This window comes from Octopus sinensis, linkage group LG3 (genome assembly GCF_006345805.1).
Source record: "Octopus sinensis linkage group LG3, ASM634580v1, whole genome shotgun sequence".
NCBI lineage: Eukaryota > Metazoa > Mollusca > Cephalopoda > Octopoda > Octopodidae > Octopus > Octopus sinensis.
In genome coordinates, this window is record NC_042999.1 from 169,273,330 (window position 1) to 169,291,459 (window position 18,130).

At 40.4% G+C, this 18,130-nt stretch overlaps 1 protein-coding gene across 10 annotated transcripts in view; it reads left to right on the forward strand.

Moving 5' to 3' along the window:
- Nucleotides 1-18,130, forward strand: part of LOC115209683 (protein scribble homolog) — a 458,170-nt gene that overhangs the window by 204,924 nt on the left and 235,116 nt on the right. For all 10 annotated transcript variants that reach the window (XM_036501621.1, XM_036501616.1, XM_036501617.1 and 7 more), the window contains 2 exons: nucleotides 9,411-9,488; nucleotides 14,633-14,755. In XM_036501621.1, coding sequence (XP_036357514.1) covers nucleotides 9,411-9,488; nucleotides 14,633-14,755 — 201 coding nt within the window. The remainder of the gene's footprint in view (nucleotides 1-9,410; nucleotides 9,489-14,632; nucleotides 14,756-18,130) is intronic.

Genomic DNA, 18,130 nt, shown 5'->3' on the forward strand with positions numbered 1-18,130 from the left:
TCAGCTAGGGTCCTCACAGGCAAGGCACTTAGGTACAAAGTCTTCTGGCAAGGTAACATGGATGGTGTAGGGGGTGTAGGCATTCTCCTTGCGGAGAAATGGGTGGATAAGGTCATAGAGGTTGTCAGGGTTTGCGATAGAGTGCTTAAGCTCAGGTTGGTCCTACAGAGTGGCACAGCTACGATTATCTCCGCCTATGCCCCACAAGTGGGACTACCAAATGATCAGAAGGACCACTTTTATGATACCCTTCTACAGGCTACTTCAAAGACTTGTGGCAAGGACCTCATCTTTGTGGGTGGAGACTTTAATGGGCATGTTGGGCGGGAATCGGGTATCTTCACTGGGGTACACGGTGCCCATTGTATTGGCACCAGAAATGATGAGGGAACTAGACTACTGGAATTCTGTGATGCTTGTAACCTTTTAATCTGCAACACTAACTTCAAGAAGCCTGACTGCCACCTTATAACCTATCAGTCAGGAGACTCTGCTAGCCAAATAGACTTCATCCTCACCAGACAGTGGGATGCAGGGTCGCTCTTGAATACAAAGACCCTCCCGGGTGAAGAATGTATCCCTCAGCATAGACTAATCATCAGTGACTTTAAGCTTGAGGCCAGAAGGACTCTAAGAAACAAACCAATCCAGAAAAGAAGGATTTGGAAGCTAAAGAACCCTTCACATGGTCAGAGATTTAGGGACATCCTCATCAAGAAATTTGATGAGAGGGAGGAGGAGCTTCAGACGTCGGACATAGAAGGTAGCTGGGAATTCCTATGGGACAGCTTGCTGAGTGCCACAGACCGAGTCTGTGGATGGTGCAAAGTCCCTTCCAGACCTAGAGTTACGTGGTGGTAGAATAGTGCAGTAGACAAAGCCATTAGTGCAAAGAGACGGGCCTGGAAAGCCTGGAGGGATGGGGGTAGCAGGGAACTGTACCAGGTAGCCAAAAGGGAGGCTGGGCGGCAGGTATACATAGCCAAAGATGTAGCAGAAAAGATGAAGTTTGCCAATGTCCAGCGACATGAGGACCAAAGAGCTGAGGTATTTCAGATTGCCAGACAGTGTGTCAGAGAAAATAGTGATGTCACAGGAGAGAAATGTGTCCGCATGGATGATGGGGCACTTGCTTTTACTGTTGGTGAAAAGAAAGAGGCTTGGAGAAGCCATTATGAAAGACTGCATGAGGAGAATGAATGGGAGGAGGAGAGCCTGCCAAATGTTGACCCAGTAGAGGGACCAGCTACCCGAATAGACAGCTCCCTTGTAGTTAAAGCAATTAAGGATATGAAACCAGGTAAAGCCCCCAGCCCATCAGGAATCACTGCTGAGATGCTTAAAACAGCTGGCTATGGCCTAGTCACCCGCATTGTAAACCAGGTAGTTCATAATGGAGTCATACCCAATGACTGGCATAGCAGCACCATAGTCAACTGCTACATGGGTAAGGGTGATGCTCTAGATAGAAATAACTACAGGGGTATCAAACTGTTGGATCAGGTGATGGTCACAAAGAGGGTCATAACCCATCTCATTAGGGAGAGAATTTGCTTAGATGAGATGCAGTTCGGTTTTGTGCCAGGTAGAAGCACCACTGATGCTATATTCCTGGTCCGACAACTGCAGGAGAAGTACCTAGCTAAAGATAAACCCCTCTACATAGCTTTTGTGGACTTGGAGAAAGCCTTTGACAGGGTTCCCCGTTCCCTTATCTGGTGGTCGATGCGGAAACTGGAGATTGACGAATGGCCAATAAGGGCTGTACAGGCTCTATACAGAGAGGCTGTCAGCAAGGTTAGGATTGGCAACGAATATAGTGAAGAATTCCGGGTAGAAGTAGGTGTGCACCAAGGCTCAGCCCTCAGTCCCCTTTTATTCATCATAGTCCTCCAGGCAATAACAGAGAAATTCAAAACAGGATGCCCCTGGGAGCTCCTCTATGCTGATGACCTGCCTCTCATAGCAGAATCATTACCGGAACTAGAAAAGAAATTTCGGGTGTGGAAGCAAGAGTTAGAATCAAAGGGCCTTAGAGTAAATGTAGCAAAAAACCAAAGTAATAGTAAGCAGCAAGGCGTACTCAGCACACACCCTCTCGGGTAGGTGGCCCTGCTCAATCTGTAGGAAAGGTACAGGTAGAAACTCCATAAGATGCACCCAATGTAAGCTATGGACGCATAAGAGGTGCAGCAACATTAAAGGGAAATTAACAGATAAGATAGCTTTCATGTGCGGCAGATGCACAGGGGCAATAGACACAACAGACACTCAGAAAACAGATTCCATCACACTCCAGGGAGAGAAACTAGAAGTAGTTGATAGTTTCGCTACCTGGGTGACCAAGTTAGTAGTGGAGGTGGATGCACAGAGAGTATCACCACTAGAATACGAATGGCCTGGGCAAAGTTCAGAAAGCTCCTACCCCTACTGGCGACAAAGGGTCTCTCCTCAGAGCGAAAGGTAGATTGTATGATGCATGTGTGCGAACTGCCATGCTTCACGGTAGTGAAACATGGGCTGTGACTGCAGAGGACATGCGTAGACTTGAAAGAAACGAAGCTAGCATGATCCGCTGGATGTGTAATGTCAGTGTGCACACACGACATAGTGTAAGCACCCTGAGAGAAATGCTGGACATAAGAAGCATCAGATGTGGTGTGCAAGAGCGACGCTTGCGATGGTATGGTCATGTGCTGCGGATGGATGAGGAGAGATGTGTGAAGAAGTGCCACTCCCAAACAGTTGAAGGTATCAGGGAGAGAGGTAGACCCAGGAAGACATGGGATGAGGTAGTCAAGCATGACCTCAGAGCGTTGGGCCTCACTGAGGCAATGGCGAAGGACCGAGATCTCTGGAGATATGCTGTGACTGCAAAGACCCGGGCTGCTTCCTGCATCAGTTCCGCATAGCCCCTGCCCATTCAAAGTACCCTGGATCCCAGAACGTCCCGCTGTGCTTGAGGAGACCTGTTGAGTCAAGTACATGAACATGAACATCGAAATAAATATCAATGGAAATAGTAGTTGTGATACCTGTGCCGGTGGCACATAAAAAGCACTATCCGAACGTGGCCAATGCCAGCGCCGCCCCGACTGGCTTCTGTGCCGGTGGCACATAAAAAGCACCATCCGAATGTTGCCAGCGCCGCTCCGACTGGCTTCTGTGCCAGTGGTACATAAAAAGCATCATCCGAACGTTGCCAGCTCCGCCTTGGCTGGCTTCCGTGCCGCTGGCACATTAAAAGTTCCAACCGATCGTGGCCGATGCCGGACCCCCCCCTGGCACCTGTGCAGGTGGCACGTAAAAAGCACCCACTACACTCGCGGAGTGGTTGGCATTAGGAAGGGCATCCATCTGTAGAAACTCTGCCAGATCAGACTGGAGCCTGGAGCAGCCCCTGGCTTCACAGACCCCGGTCGAACCGTCCAACCCATGCTAGCGCGGAAAACGGACGTTAAATGATGATGATGTATCTCTTATTATAAAAGGCAGATTTTATCTGCCTCCCTTTGTAACTTATAGAAATCTACAATATAGGATTTCTTCAATTACAATTTACCTAGCATTTTTAAGAGTAGAATGCATCGGGTCATGCCAGGTCCAGTTTTTAAAATTTAAACTCCAATTAAGCAAAATTTACAGAAAACTCACATTCTGGTGTGTATGTCAAATGCTTTCTTAATGTGGTTTACACCACAAGCACACGCACACACACAGTGTGCAACGAATAAAATGAAAGTAAATAGCGACAGAGTGATTTGAGGAAGACTAAACTGAAAGTATTTAAACCACTACTCAAAAAAAAAAAAAACAGCAAACAGAAACAAATAAATACATAACGATTTACTCCTCACACAATTTCTTCAGTTAGAGTTTACCTAAGATTTTTCAAAGTACTCCATTCAGTCATGCCATAATATATTTCTTTCAATTTCACCCCCAATTAAGACAAAATTCGAGAAAACTCAATATTTTAACATTTCACTCCGAAAGCATTGATGTACATGTGTGCGTGCATGAGTGTGTGTGTGTGTGTGTGTTTGATGGGTTGTGCGACACAGAAAGTGTGGTGTGTAAGTGAAGTGCTTTTGTTAGTGTTTGTAAAGAGACAGACAGAGTGAAAGACAGAAATAACTGAACTTTTTTTATTCACTTTTTGTAGTGAGTGACTGAGAGAGAAAAGAGAGAGAGAGGTTATGTATGTATATATGTATGTATGGCTTCAGTGACATGCACACACAAAAACACATACCTACATACACCTAAAGCATGCACACACACACACACAAGCGGAGCGCGAACTTCAAAATTTTGGTAGTATTAATTTGCGAGCGTACTTCTAAGCGCACGTAATTGAAAGTTTTCACTATGATATCATCACGTGCGAAAAAATTCGAAGGGTTTTGAACAATTGAGATACAGATGTCACGCCTGTATTGAAACCATTGCTAAGCTGCCGTAATTGCTTAATTAAGACTTTGTTTAAATTGAAAGGGGCAAATATGTGACGAGGTTGAAAAAAAATACCCCAGAAAAAAAAATGTACTGCTGGTATTTATATAATTCACTAGTATTTTGCTACAATGTCATGAAAAAGAAAAAATTTAGGTATGTAAATCGAATTCGCCACCCCCTTTTCCCCGTTCGCGTTTGTGTTAAAAAAATTATTATTCAAGTTTTAAAAATTATTTACTTTGTTCAAAAAATATTAATATTAATTAATTTTCAAGAATTATTTAATTTTATTCTGTAAAATAGTAATTAATTCATTTATCTGTAAATCCGCGAGGTTGTTACTCAGGCACCTAGAATGGTAACCTTCAACTAACACTATCTCCTCCGAGACCCTGCGGCGCAAGTTGACCAAAATTGAGAGTATGGTAGAAGAAGGGTTGCTCTTCCTTCCGTAGAACATAAAATTCAAATCGGACCATGTTAACACCAAAAATTATTTACATCAAAAGGATGCTTTTTTCTATGAAAATCCCTATTTTTTACGATTTTTTCACTGCTGTGTCGCCACTTTTCGGTGTATTTCGACCAGAAAAATGTTCACAAAATTTTTACTTTTCAAAATTACAATTCCAGCGGGTCGAAACAAACCCGAGCAACGCCGGGCGATACTGCTAGTTAGGGAATAAATCCAAACTTACAGGGAAAAATTAGATTTAGGATTAAATCCAATTTTATAGTATAAATATATTATATTATACTATATTAAATTAGAGATAAAACCACTATTAGGCAAATCAAACAGTGAAAAACATAAGCCAATACATAAAATTAATTTAAAAATATAAAAGTTAAAAATTAAAAAATTATTTAAATAGTTTAAACTTATAAATTTTAAATATATATATAGATAGATAAAAAGTGGTTAGGAGTCCATACAAATTGAAAATTACATTTAAAAAAATTAAAAGTTGGAAAATGTTCTGAAATGTACTCAAATATACTTCTGTGCCTTTTCCAGCTTTATATAATTTTTTAAGTATATGTGTGTGTCTATGTGTTTATGTATATGTGTGTGTGTGTGTGTGTATATATATATATATGTTGGGTCAGCCCATAAATTATGTGATTTTTTTAATACTTCTTTTATCTTTCATCTTTCAAAATTAGAATAAAGTTCTTTTTTAATCCAAAATATACTCTCCTTCATTTTCTGCAATGCTCTTCCATCTATCTGGTAGACTTGCAAGGCACCTCTTCCAAAATTCATTGTCTGTGGTGAAAAGTACTCCTCCAGTACTGTTCTGACCTTGTCTACAGAGTTCATATTCTTTCCATCCAAGTGATTTTGAAGACTGTCGAATAAATGATAATCAGATGGGGCATTGTCTAGCGAATATGGTGGGTAGAGTGTCGTTTCTCATTCCAACTGCTCCAGCTTTTTTGAATGACATTGAGAGAAAAAAGCTGGACCTAAGAAGCATCAGTTGTGGTGTGCAAGAGAGACGTTTGCGCTGGTATGGTCATGTGGCAAGAATGGATGAAGATAGTTGTGCAAAAGTGCCACACCCTAGCGGTTGAGGGAACCCGTGGAAGAGGCAGACCCAGGAAAACCTGGGACGAGGTGGTGAAGCACGGCCTTTGAACTTTAGGTCTCACTGAGGAAATGACTAGAGACCGAGACCTCTGGAAGTGTGCTGTGCGCGAGAAGACCCGGCAGGACAAGTGAGTCCATAACCCGTAGCCTTCTACATGGGATGTAGCCAGTCCACTTATGCATACCTTTCCTTCTTGGGACACAAAACTCTACTTGTGAAGACCTGTTGAGGCAAGTGAAAATCAAAATCGATCAACATCAATCGAAATTGTAGCTGTGATACCAGTGCCGGTGGCACGTAAAAAGCACCATCCGAACGTGGTCGTTGCCAGCGCCGCCCTGACTGGACTCGTGCCGGTGGCACGTAAAAAGCACCATCTGATCGTGGCCGTTTGCCAGCCTCATCTGGCACCTGTGCCAGTGGCACGTAAAAAGCACCCACTACATTCACAGAGTAGTTGGCGTTAGGAAGGGCATCCAGCCATAGAAACATTGCCAGATCAGACTGGGCCTGGTGCAGCCTTCTGGCTTCCCAGACCCCAGTTGAACCGTCCAACCCATGCTAGCATAGAAAGCGGACGCTAAACGAAGATGATGATGATGATGTAGATATGTATATATATCATCATTGTTATCATTTAATGTCTGTTTTCCATGCTAGCATGGGTTGGACGGTTCGACTGGGGTCTGGGAACCCAGGAGGCTGCACCAGGCTCCAGTCTGATCCGCTGTGTTTCTACAGCTGGATGCCCTTCCTAACACCAACCACTCCGTGAGTGTAGTGGGTGCTTTTTATGTACAACTGGCACAGGTATCGTGACTGCAATTTCTATTGATTTTTATTTTGATATTGATGAACTTGACTCAATAGGTCTCCTCAAGCACAGCAGGTCACTCTACGATCCAAGGTTACCACAGCAGGCCGTCCGGCGAGCCATGAACTGACTTCAGCATATCTCAGGTCTCGGTCTTTCATCATTTCCACTGTGTGGCCCAACGTGCCACGGGCACCACAACTACACTATCCATTTGTATTTTGATGTTGGTGTTGATGTACTTGACTCAACAGGTCTCCTAAAGAACAAAGGGTCACTCTACGATCCAAGGTAAGCACAGCAGGCCATCCTGTGAGCCATGAACTCACTTCATTTGTCGGGTCTTCGCAGTCACAGCATATCTCAGGGGTCTCGGTCTTTCATCATTGCCTCTGTGAGGCCCAACGTGCCACCAGCACAGGTATCACAAGTACAATATCCATTTGATTGTTATTTTGATGTTGATGTACTTGACTGAATAGGTCTCCTCAAGCACAGCAGGTTGCCCTACAATCCAAGGTTAGCAAGTCGCCCTATGATCCAAGGTCATCAGCATAGAAGAGCTCCCAGGGACAACCCGTCTTGAATTCCTCTGTTATTGCCTGGAGGTCTGTGATAAATAAAAGGAGACTGGGGGCTGAGCTTTGGTGCACACCTACTTCTACCCGGAATTCTTCACTATACTCATTGCCAATCCTAACCTTACTAACTGCCTCTCTGTAAAGGGCCTGTACAGCCCTTATTAACCATTCGTCAATCTCCAGTTTCCACATCACCCACCAGTTAAGGGATTGGGGTACCCAGTGAAAGGCTTTCTCCAAGTCCACAAAAGCTAAGTATAGGGGTTTATCTTTGGCTAAGTATTTCTCCTGCAGTTGCTGTACCAGGAATATGGCATCCGTGGTGCTTTTCTACTTGGGACAAAACAGAAATGCATCTCATCTTAGCAGACTCTCTCCCTAATTAGTTGGGCTATGACCCTCTCCGTGACCTTCATCACCTGATCCAGCAGTTTGATACCCCTGTAGTTATTTCTATCTAGAGCATCACCTTTACTCTTGTAGCAGTTGACTATGGTGCTGCTACGCCAGTTGTTGGGTATGACTCAGTCATGAACTACCTGGTCTACAATACGGGTGACTAGGCCACAGCCCACACCACCAGATGTTTTAAGTATCTCAGCAGTGATTCCTGATGGGCTGGGGGCTTTTCCTGGCTTCATACCCTTAGTTGTTTTATCTACTATGGGGATCGCTGGTCCCTCTCCTGGGTCAACAGCCATCACTATCTGAATGACTGACAAGCAGCAGACACAGCCAGTTCATTGATGATTTTGCATTTTGATTCTCATGCGTCTTAATGCTCATCAGTGGCTCTCACTAATGAGCCACTGATGAGCATTAAAATGAGTTCGCATCAAAATGTAACATCATCGAGGATCAGGCTATATCTACTGATGTAGGGAGCTTGCCTCTCTTGTCAGTCATTAACATAGTGCTTGCTGTAGCTAGTGAGTTGTTTTGTCTCTTATGTCTTGCAATATCCCTGCTGATTAGAGCTCTTTTTCACTTTAGTGACATATATGTTTTGTGTGTATATATATATATATATATATATATATATTGCAATGCGTTTAGAGTGGAGTAAAAACCTACAGAATTAGTCTCTAGAGCAGTGGAAGACTTTTATTTTCTCAGACTAGTAATCCTTTACTTTATTTCCAACCACCGGCTGTGTATACATGTGGATACAGCCAAAAGAAGCATTTGACTAGACTGCCTTCTTCCAGCTGTTAAACATGGAGGAGGATCTGTGATGATCTGGGTAGCTATATCTCGGAAATCTGCCAGCCCAGTGGTTTCCTTTCATGGCAGAATTAATGGTCAAGACTATTTAAACATTTTATCTGATCAAATTCATCTTATGGTTGCAGAACTGTTTCTGGGGGGAAATGCAACCTTTCAGGATGATAATGCACCAATTCACACAGCTAAAATTGTTACTGAATGGTACGAGGAACATTCTAGTGAAGTTGAACATCTTATCTGGCCACTACAGTCCCCAGATCTCAATTTTACTGAACATTTATGGTGCATTTTAGAAAAAGAAGTAATGAGTTGGTATCCTCTACCATCATCACTACAAGAACTGGAGACTGTTTTAACTGAAGAATGGACAAAAATTCCTTTGGAAATAATTCAAACTTTGTATGAGTTCATACCTCATAGAATTCAGTGTGTAGTTACTGCCAAAGGCTGTCCTACCCCATATTAAAATAAATTTGTTTGAAATTTCAAGGTGTTTCCATTCATTTGTGCAAGCACTGTATATATATTATATATTGTGTGTGTGTGTGTCCTTTCATTTTCTTTTATTATTATCAAATTTTGTTATGACTTAGTGGCATCGAAACCCATATGGTGAATCTGTTTGAAAAACTTTTTGTATGTTGTTAATACCTTTTAAGTAATAGCATTTGATAAGTAGATTGTAATTTTGATTGCTTAATATTATTGCATTTGTTACTACCTTATTTTCTCCAGAGCGTTTTTATATCAAGAGTTGCAGAATCTGGTCCAGCAGCCCTATGTGGTGTCTGTGTTGGCGATAAACTTATTTCTGTAAGTATTATCTGGTAACATTCTTTTAGATACCCAATTCTAATACACAGGCAACTTTTACAGTTTTTCCATATTGTATGTATGGAGGACTTTTGTGTTAGTGCCTTTTTTTCCACAGCTGGCACCTTGGATAGGTGTCTTTTATTGTAGCATCAGGTTCACCTAAGACTTGTAGATGGATTTGATAGACTGAGACTGAAAAAAGCCTGTTGTGTGTGTGTGTGTGTGTGTGTGTGTGTGTGTGTGTGTGTGTGTGCGCGTGTGCGTGCAAGCATATGTCTGTCTGTTTACATTTGCATTTCTCAAAAATTGCAGAACTACAAGTGGCAATACTGTTTTCATCTCTTCTCAACAAACTGCAACTGACTGTGTACCTTTGAAGAATAAAAGATCCCTTTCTAGCAATAGGAAAAGCATCCAGCTGTTAAACAGTACCTCAGTAAATGAGTAATGTATTTGTTTAACCCTGCCTCCATGGAAAAACAAATATTAAAAATCAGTGAAATCTATCCTCATCATCATGTCCTCTCTTCTGCTCACCTTCTTGATATTATTCATTGAGAATTTGCTCCAGCATCCCACTGCTACCTTCCTCTTGTTTATTATTCATTGAGAATTTGCTCCAGCATCCCACTGCTACCTTCCTCTTGTTTATTATTCATTGAGAATTTGCTCCAGCATCCCACTGCTACCTTCCTCTTGTTTATTATTCATTGAGAATTTGCTCCAGCATCCCACTGCTACCTTCCTCTTTCCTTCAGCCATATATCTCCTCTACATTGGAACATGTGCTTGTTTCTCCTAGCATACAGCCACTTGTCTCCACCTTCCTCTCCCAAATACTTTTTAGTAGTGGGAGCTTTTCCCTCCTTTTCCTTCTTTTCTTTCTCTGTTCTCTTCTATTGTGCCAGTGACATGAAAAAAGGCACCTAGTACATTCTGTAAATATATACATATATATATTGGGTTGGCCAAAAAGTCTGTTTGGTTTTTGTCAATACTAAACTTTGAGCACTTCAACAAGTAGCTAACTACACTCTATCCTTTGCACATGTGTATTTGTTAGATACTTTGACACTTCAACATATTTCAACAAGACAGGTTGTATTTTATATACATGAGATCACCCTGAAAATAGAGAACCAAAATGTACATTATCAGCACCTCATGCTTTTTACTGTAAAAAAGGCCAGAAAGTGGCCAAAACCTGCAGGTAGATATGTGTCGTGTAGGGAGAGGATATTGTTCCAGAACCTGTGTGCCAGAAGTGGTTTTCAAGATTTTATTGAAGAAATTTTTCCATTCAAGATGCATCTTACTCAGAATGGCCAGCTGAGATTAACAGCAACATGAACTCTTGTTATACAACCAGGATTATTGTAAATATTCTCCAAATATCCAAATCAAGTGTGGAAAACTATCAGCATCAACTTAGTTACATTACCAGGTTCAATGTTTGGGTCCCACATCAATTGAATGAAGTTGACCTTTTCCGATGGATTTCCATCTGCGATTTGTTGCAAAAATGTGAAGAAAACTATCCTTTTGTGAAATGCAAATGGTCACAAGGGAAGCACAGCAAACTACCACAAACAAAAAACTAGAAAAATTATGTATATTAGATTATAGGACAGGCAATTATAAATTAATGGTTTATTACTATTGAAATATTTAAGTGTTTTTCTCAGTTTATGAAAGCATTTCAGTGTAAACCTACTTCTACAATTTGATAATTTTAGTTCAGAAATAACTAGTGGGACTTGTGTAAATTTCACTGAATGAAAAAAATTAAGGGGAACTATTTAAGAACAAAAGGGTGATTTGAATTTTTATAGCATTCATAGTCTAGCTTTCTTTCTTTAAATATGCTTGATGTTCATCTACATTCATTTCCTCATGTCTCCATTGGTGTTACCTTTTTTCTCTATTTATTATATTTTCCCCTTATAACTTTTCACATCACCACCACTACCATCATCACTATAATTTTCAGTAAAAAAGCTCATTTCAGTCCAGCTGTTTGTTTGATGACAATAACAAATGTTATCTACCTCTCCCCCCTCTCTCTCTTTCTCTCAGTATAACTGCCTCCCTTGTTCATCTCTCTCTATCTGCCTTTCTTTACCTTTCATCCTTTTGGAGTCAATAAATTAAGTACTAGTTGAGAATTGGGGTCGATGCAATCAACTATCTCCTTCCACCAAATTTCAGGCCTTGTGCCTATAGTAGAAAGGATTATTATTATTATCATATCATGAAAAATCTCAGTTTTATGTTGTTGGGTATGATGGAAAGTGTCAGCAGTCCACAACCAGTAGACTAAGGTATCACTTGTTTATTGATCATGCTTCAAGGACCCTGCAGAGAACTCTATTATTATTAAGACAGCAAGCTGGCAGAACCGTTAGCACACCAAGCAAAATGCTTCGCATTTCATCCATCCTTACATTCTGAGTTTAGATTCTGCTGAGGTCAACTTTGCTTCCATCTTTTTGGGGTCCATGGAATAAATAGCAGTAGAAAACTGAGGTTGATATAGACAAGCACCCTCCTCCAAATTTCAGGTTTTGTGTCTCTAGTAGAAAGGATTATTATTATTATTATTATTATTATTAAGAATGTGAGCTGCTAGAATTGTTACCATGCTGGACAAAATGTTTAGTGTATTTCACCTGTTGTTACATTCTAAGTTCAAATTCTTTCCAGGCCTTTCTTCCTTTCCAGGTCAATAAAATGAGTACCAGTGGGGCACTGGGGTCAATGTAATTGACTATCCCCCTCTCCAACATTTCATGCCTTGCATAGAAGGGATTATTATCATCATCATCATTATTATTCACCACATTCTTATTACTTGTATCACCGTCATTATTGTTGTTGTTAGACATTTTATTTCTGCTTAGGTATTTTGTATCTTTAAACATTAACTCCCTAATTGTACAGGTGTTGTCAGAATAATTATTTGTATCAGGTTCTTATTTGTTGAATATGCAAGCTTTACCAAACGCTTATTAAATAATCTCCTGTATCAGCTCAATGGTGAGAACTGCTTCTCAGGGTCACTATAAATTTCCTTGGGATATCTGTGGCAATTTGGATCCCAAAGGGAGCTTTATGCAACTACTTGTTTTGATTTATCTCTGTTATTTTTAGAGTTACTACATTAGAAAATAATGTACATACATCCTTCCTTCCCTCTTTCTCCCTCCCTCTCTTTCTTTTTTACATATTTCAGTCATTAGACTGTGGTTTTGCTGGGACAGCCTCAAAGACTTTTTAGTTGGATGAATTGACTCCAGCACATTTTTTTAAGCCTGATACTTATTATGTTGGTGTCTTTTGCTGAGCTGTTAAATTACAGGGTTGTCAAGCTGCAGTGGGGGACAAACACAGATGTAAATACACATACATACGCACATATATGTATACAAAGAGCCTCTTTCAGTTTCTGTCTGCCAAATCCACTCACAAGGTTTTGGTCAACCTGAGGCTATAGTAGAAGACACTTATCTAAGGTTCCGTGCAGTGGAGTAAACTTGGAACTATGTGGTTGGAAAGCAAGCTTCTTACCAGCACAGTCATGCCTAAGCCTATATATATATATATATATATATATATATATATATATATATATATATATATATATATATATATATACACAAATAAGAAAATGGAGAAACAAATTCATCCCGTTCATCAACTTAGGGATATTACAATATTTGTTTCTCCATTTTCTTATTTGTATTCTGAATTTACGGTAAAAATATATTTTTTACCTTCACCCATTTAATACAATAAATGAATTACTCTCTCTTTACTCTTTTACTTGTTTCAGTCATTTGACTGCGGCCATGCTGGAGCACCGCCTTTAGTCGAGCAAATCGACCCCGGGACTTATTCTTTGTAAGCCCAGTACTTATTCTATCGGTCTCTTTTGCCGAACCGCTAAGTGACGGGGACGTAAACACACCAGCATCGGTTGTCAAGCAATGCTAGGGAGACAAACACACACACACACATACATATATATATATATATATATATATATATATATATATATATATATATACATACACATACATATGACAGGCTTCTTTCAGTTTCCGTCTACCAAATCCACTCACAAGGCTTTGGTCGGCCCGGGGCTATAGTAGAAGACACTTGCCCAAGATGCCACTGAACCCGGAACCATGTGGTTGGTTAGCAAGCTACTTACCACACAGCCACTCCTGCACCTATAGGAGTTAATTGCATTTGCAATTAAAAGCATTTATGTATTAAGAATTTGGGTACTTTACCAGCACCATATTGGATAACTGATATCCCATAGTGGGTTAAATTCATAACCCCTATCTTACTTTGTACTATATATATATATATATATATTTATCAATGACATTCGAACTTAGTCTCCTTTTCACGTTTTATTATTTGCAATTTTTACAATTTTACAATATTGAACTAATCTCCTACTTTCCTGCATTGTGCAATCCTCAGATCCATGCAGTGATGGCTTTCTTCCAACATTATATAAGTCATTATATAAGTCTGATGACTGTGTAATGCATGGAAGTATCAGTTTATTTCAATTCTGCAAAATTGTAAAAAATGCAAAGGATCCTGTTTTTTCTCACAGCTAAACTATAAAACACTAAACTATAAATAAATTTTTCCAAAGAAAACCAAAATAGCAGCTGAAATATTATTTGGGAAAATTCTGGGCAAGTCATTTGATATTTCTCCAAAGGAAACGAAAATAGCAGTTGGAGAGAGCTGAACTGTATCTAATCACCAGCAGCATCTTCATCATCTCATGTTCATGTTGTCATGCTGTCAGGATTGGATGGTTTGAAAGCATTTGATGGATCCAAAAGACTGCATCTTGTTCCAGTGGCATCCTATGGCATGGTTTCTACAACTGAATGCTTTTCCTTATGCTACTGGGTGTTTTATGTGTCATCAGCCCTGGTGAGGTTGCCATGCAGCTTGCAAGACTATAAAATCCAAACAGGGGGCAACTTTCTGCTAAGAGAACAAGAAGGGAACACTCAAAGATGAAAATATTGAAGCATTTATTACACACACACACACCATTTCAATTCTGAATATCAAAAATATTTCAGTTTTTTTTTTTCTATTTCCAGGTGAATGGCTTTAACCTAGTTGATGCTGACCATTATGAAGCTGTTGAAGTACTAAAAAACAGTGGTTATGATATTACACTAGTTGTAGCAAGAGAGAAACCTGTATCCTGTCCAGAAAACAATGCAAGATATTATTTTTTATTTCGGCACCTTTGTTCTTTTCTAATAGTGCACATCATCATCATCATCATCATCATCGTTTAACGTCCATTTTCCGTGCTAGCATGGGTTGGACGGTTCGACCGGGGTCTGGGAAGCCAGGGGCTGCACCAGGCTCCAGTCTGATCTGGCAGAGTTTCTACAGCTGGATGCCCTTCCTAACGCCAACCACTCCATGAGTGTGGTGGGTGCTTTTTATGTGCCACCGGCACGGAAGCCAGCCAAGGCGGCGCTGGCAACGGCCACATTCGGATGCACAAGCCAAGCAATATTAATTATTATGAAGAAAGTTGAATCACAGTCTCCAATATATATCAAATCAATCACACAACATGTAGCATCTGTTAGCTTTGGTTAACTAAGTGACCTAATTAGCAGTGGTGGTTCCAAAATTAGCAGTGTTCCAGTAGTGTAGTAGCCAGAATAAGAATGGGTTGGAGAATGTTCAGCAGGATATTTCTTCTGCTGGTAAGAAAGGATTTGTATTTTAGAATTCAGAGTAGATTGTGTAATGCTTGTATATAAAGTAGAGTACTGTGTGGGCTCTGAATGCAGAGGACTTGCAAAGACTACAAAAATCAAGCAAACATGATCTGCTGGATTTGTGTATATAAAAATTGCAGTACAAATGAACCAAGGGAGAAAACTGGATGTAAGAGGAATCAGATGTAGCATGCAAGAGAGAAGACTATGTTAGTATGGACATATAGCCTTTTCAGCTCAACCACACATGTGCTGGTACCACAATAAAATGCATTCTGTAAATTAGAAGTCAGGTGAGCAGAGACAGCTTAGGCTAATGAGATCTGTCTAATTTTGTTCAACATATGATAACTTCTTTAGTGCTGGTGTCACAATAAAATGCACCCAGTACTCCCTGTAAAGTGGTTGATATTAGTGAGAGCATCCACTAGTGGAAATCCAGCACAAAAGCAATACGTGTTCCTCAGATCCATCTAGGAGTGCAGTAATATTGAATAAGAAATTGCTTAAGCCATGATGACCCATCCATACTAGCATGGAGAGCTAATAAAAGGAATAATGCTGATGACCATCTATACTCACAATATATACAATTCACTGTTACTTACTCATCTTGTTCTATATTCACTACAAGCAAATGCAGCCATCCTTTGAATGGTGTAATTTATTATAATGGCGCACTCCTGTGGATGGTTTAAGTTGAATTAGCCTGCAGTTAGAAGTCGTTTCAAGTAACTTAGGTATTGAATAAATTTTTCTGAACACAAATTTGGCAGTTAGTAATATATGAAAGTCCATGAAATGAGATCACAATTGCAGTAGGTATTAGGGATCCAATATCTTACTTGAAGCATTTTGTATCATGTACTTATTTTTCTTGTAATATGCCTGACGCAACCGCATTGAAGCCTTTTTTCAATGAAAGTCATGTATGATAAAGAAAAGCAAACATTTATATCAAACACACAAATAGGATAATGGCATGTAGAACAATTAATGTCAGAGCATGCTTATGAGTGAACAGCATGTGTGAAGTAAGAAGGGTCATTGAAGGTAATGTATTGTTAACAGCAATCGGGGAAATGAAGCAAAATATCAATGAAATGCTTGCAGGAAGTCTGGTTGCTAATGGCTACAGTTTGGTGAAGATGTGAAGATTGCAGTGGAGGAATAACTACTGTAGGGCTGCTTTGTAGACGACATTTTTGGTTTTTCCTTCAGGAGCATTGAGGAATAAGTTGTCTGGATGGTCAACTCTGGAACAATGGTTCTTCATTTGCTTGACCACAAGGCGAGTTCCATTGCATAGAAGGATGACAGGGCAACTGACTTTTAAGTGAAGTTCATGGGGAAGGTGTCCTGGGGGATCTTAGGAGTTTAGAAATTCTGTTGTAAAGTGTGTAACCTGATCAAAGTTGGTAACAGTGTTGACTGCTTTGTAATAATGTTCTTGAGAAGGTGGCTGACTGAGTAAGTCATAGTTAAGTGTTGACAGCTGCATTTGTAGGTGCAAGCACAACCCTGTCAAGTAGCCAATCTGGTTTTATGTATTCCATTGTAAGATTTGGGTAATCAGCAGAACATAAGTCATCAAGGCTGGAGACAGTGTGGCCAACAATGGTAGTGTCAATATATCCATTGTCGTTAGACATAATTTGTCCATTACCAATTTTAAGGAGCATTTCTGAAAACTGAGTTGTAGGCTAACCAGTCTATGTGTGATCTCATATTGATGGTGAGTTGTTTCGATTGGACGTGCAACCAACGAGGGATATTTTAAGGCAGACATTAAGTTCATCAGTGGGTGTTCTTTAGGGTATAATAGGCAGAATTTGTCAAAAATCTCCTGCAAGATGTAGAGTCGCACCTCAAAGGATGTTGTTCGATCTAAGGTCTCTCATTGTGGTATCAAGTGCTTGTAGGGAACATTTATGGGACATAGTTGCTTCATCCCAAACAATGAGTTTGCACTTTTTCAAAATTTTCACTTTGTCTGAGGAATACAATATGTGGTACATTGGATTTTCATGATGTGCTACATTAAAAGGCAATTTGAAGGTAGAGTGTGCTCTTCGTCTGCCATTCAGAAGAGTCAAGGCTATTCTTGAGCAGGAAACAGCAATAACAAGGTCACCATAATGCTGCAGCTCTACAAGAAGATTCAGGAGGAATGTTTTTCCAGTTCAACCAGATGTGTCTAAGGAGATGATTCCGCCAGTGCGTGTGCGGATGTTTCTAAGGACAACTTGATCAGCATTCAGAAGGGGCTTGTCAGCAATGTACTGTTTAAGTTTTAGGATGTTTCTCTGAGAATGAGGCGATTGAGACGGGCATCTTTATTTCTGTCTGGGGTGTTGAGAGAGTAAGCATCCAGTTGTTGAACTCCAGTTGCCAGAACCAAGTCTTCCAAGAGAAGAAGCCATCTGCTGTAAATGGCAGGGGTAGTGGGAGTGTCAACGCTACCTGTGATTTGGGAAGTCTGCAGCAAAATGTCATGGCACATTGAGACTTTGTATTTATTCCAAAGTGAATGCGTGTCTGTCAGGTTGCAGAAAACCAGCATTATTTGCAAAAAGGTGTCAGAGCTTGTGCAGAGAATAACACAGAGAGGCCTGTTTGAGTGCATTATCATGTTGATCATCTGTATCCAAAAGTCTCCATTTGGAGCAGGCATCTTTGAAAGTGCTGCATAAGTGGCCATCCAGTGTGTGAAGGTCATCAATGAAGTTTGGTTCTTTAATGACATGAAGTAAAAGCTGCAGATGGAAGCATTTGGAGTTCAAGGGGTGAACTGTGTAGACATGTCTGATTGTATTGCCTTTGTACATGACTGGATCCAACTGTGTATGCCAGCCT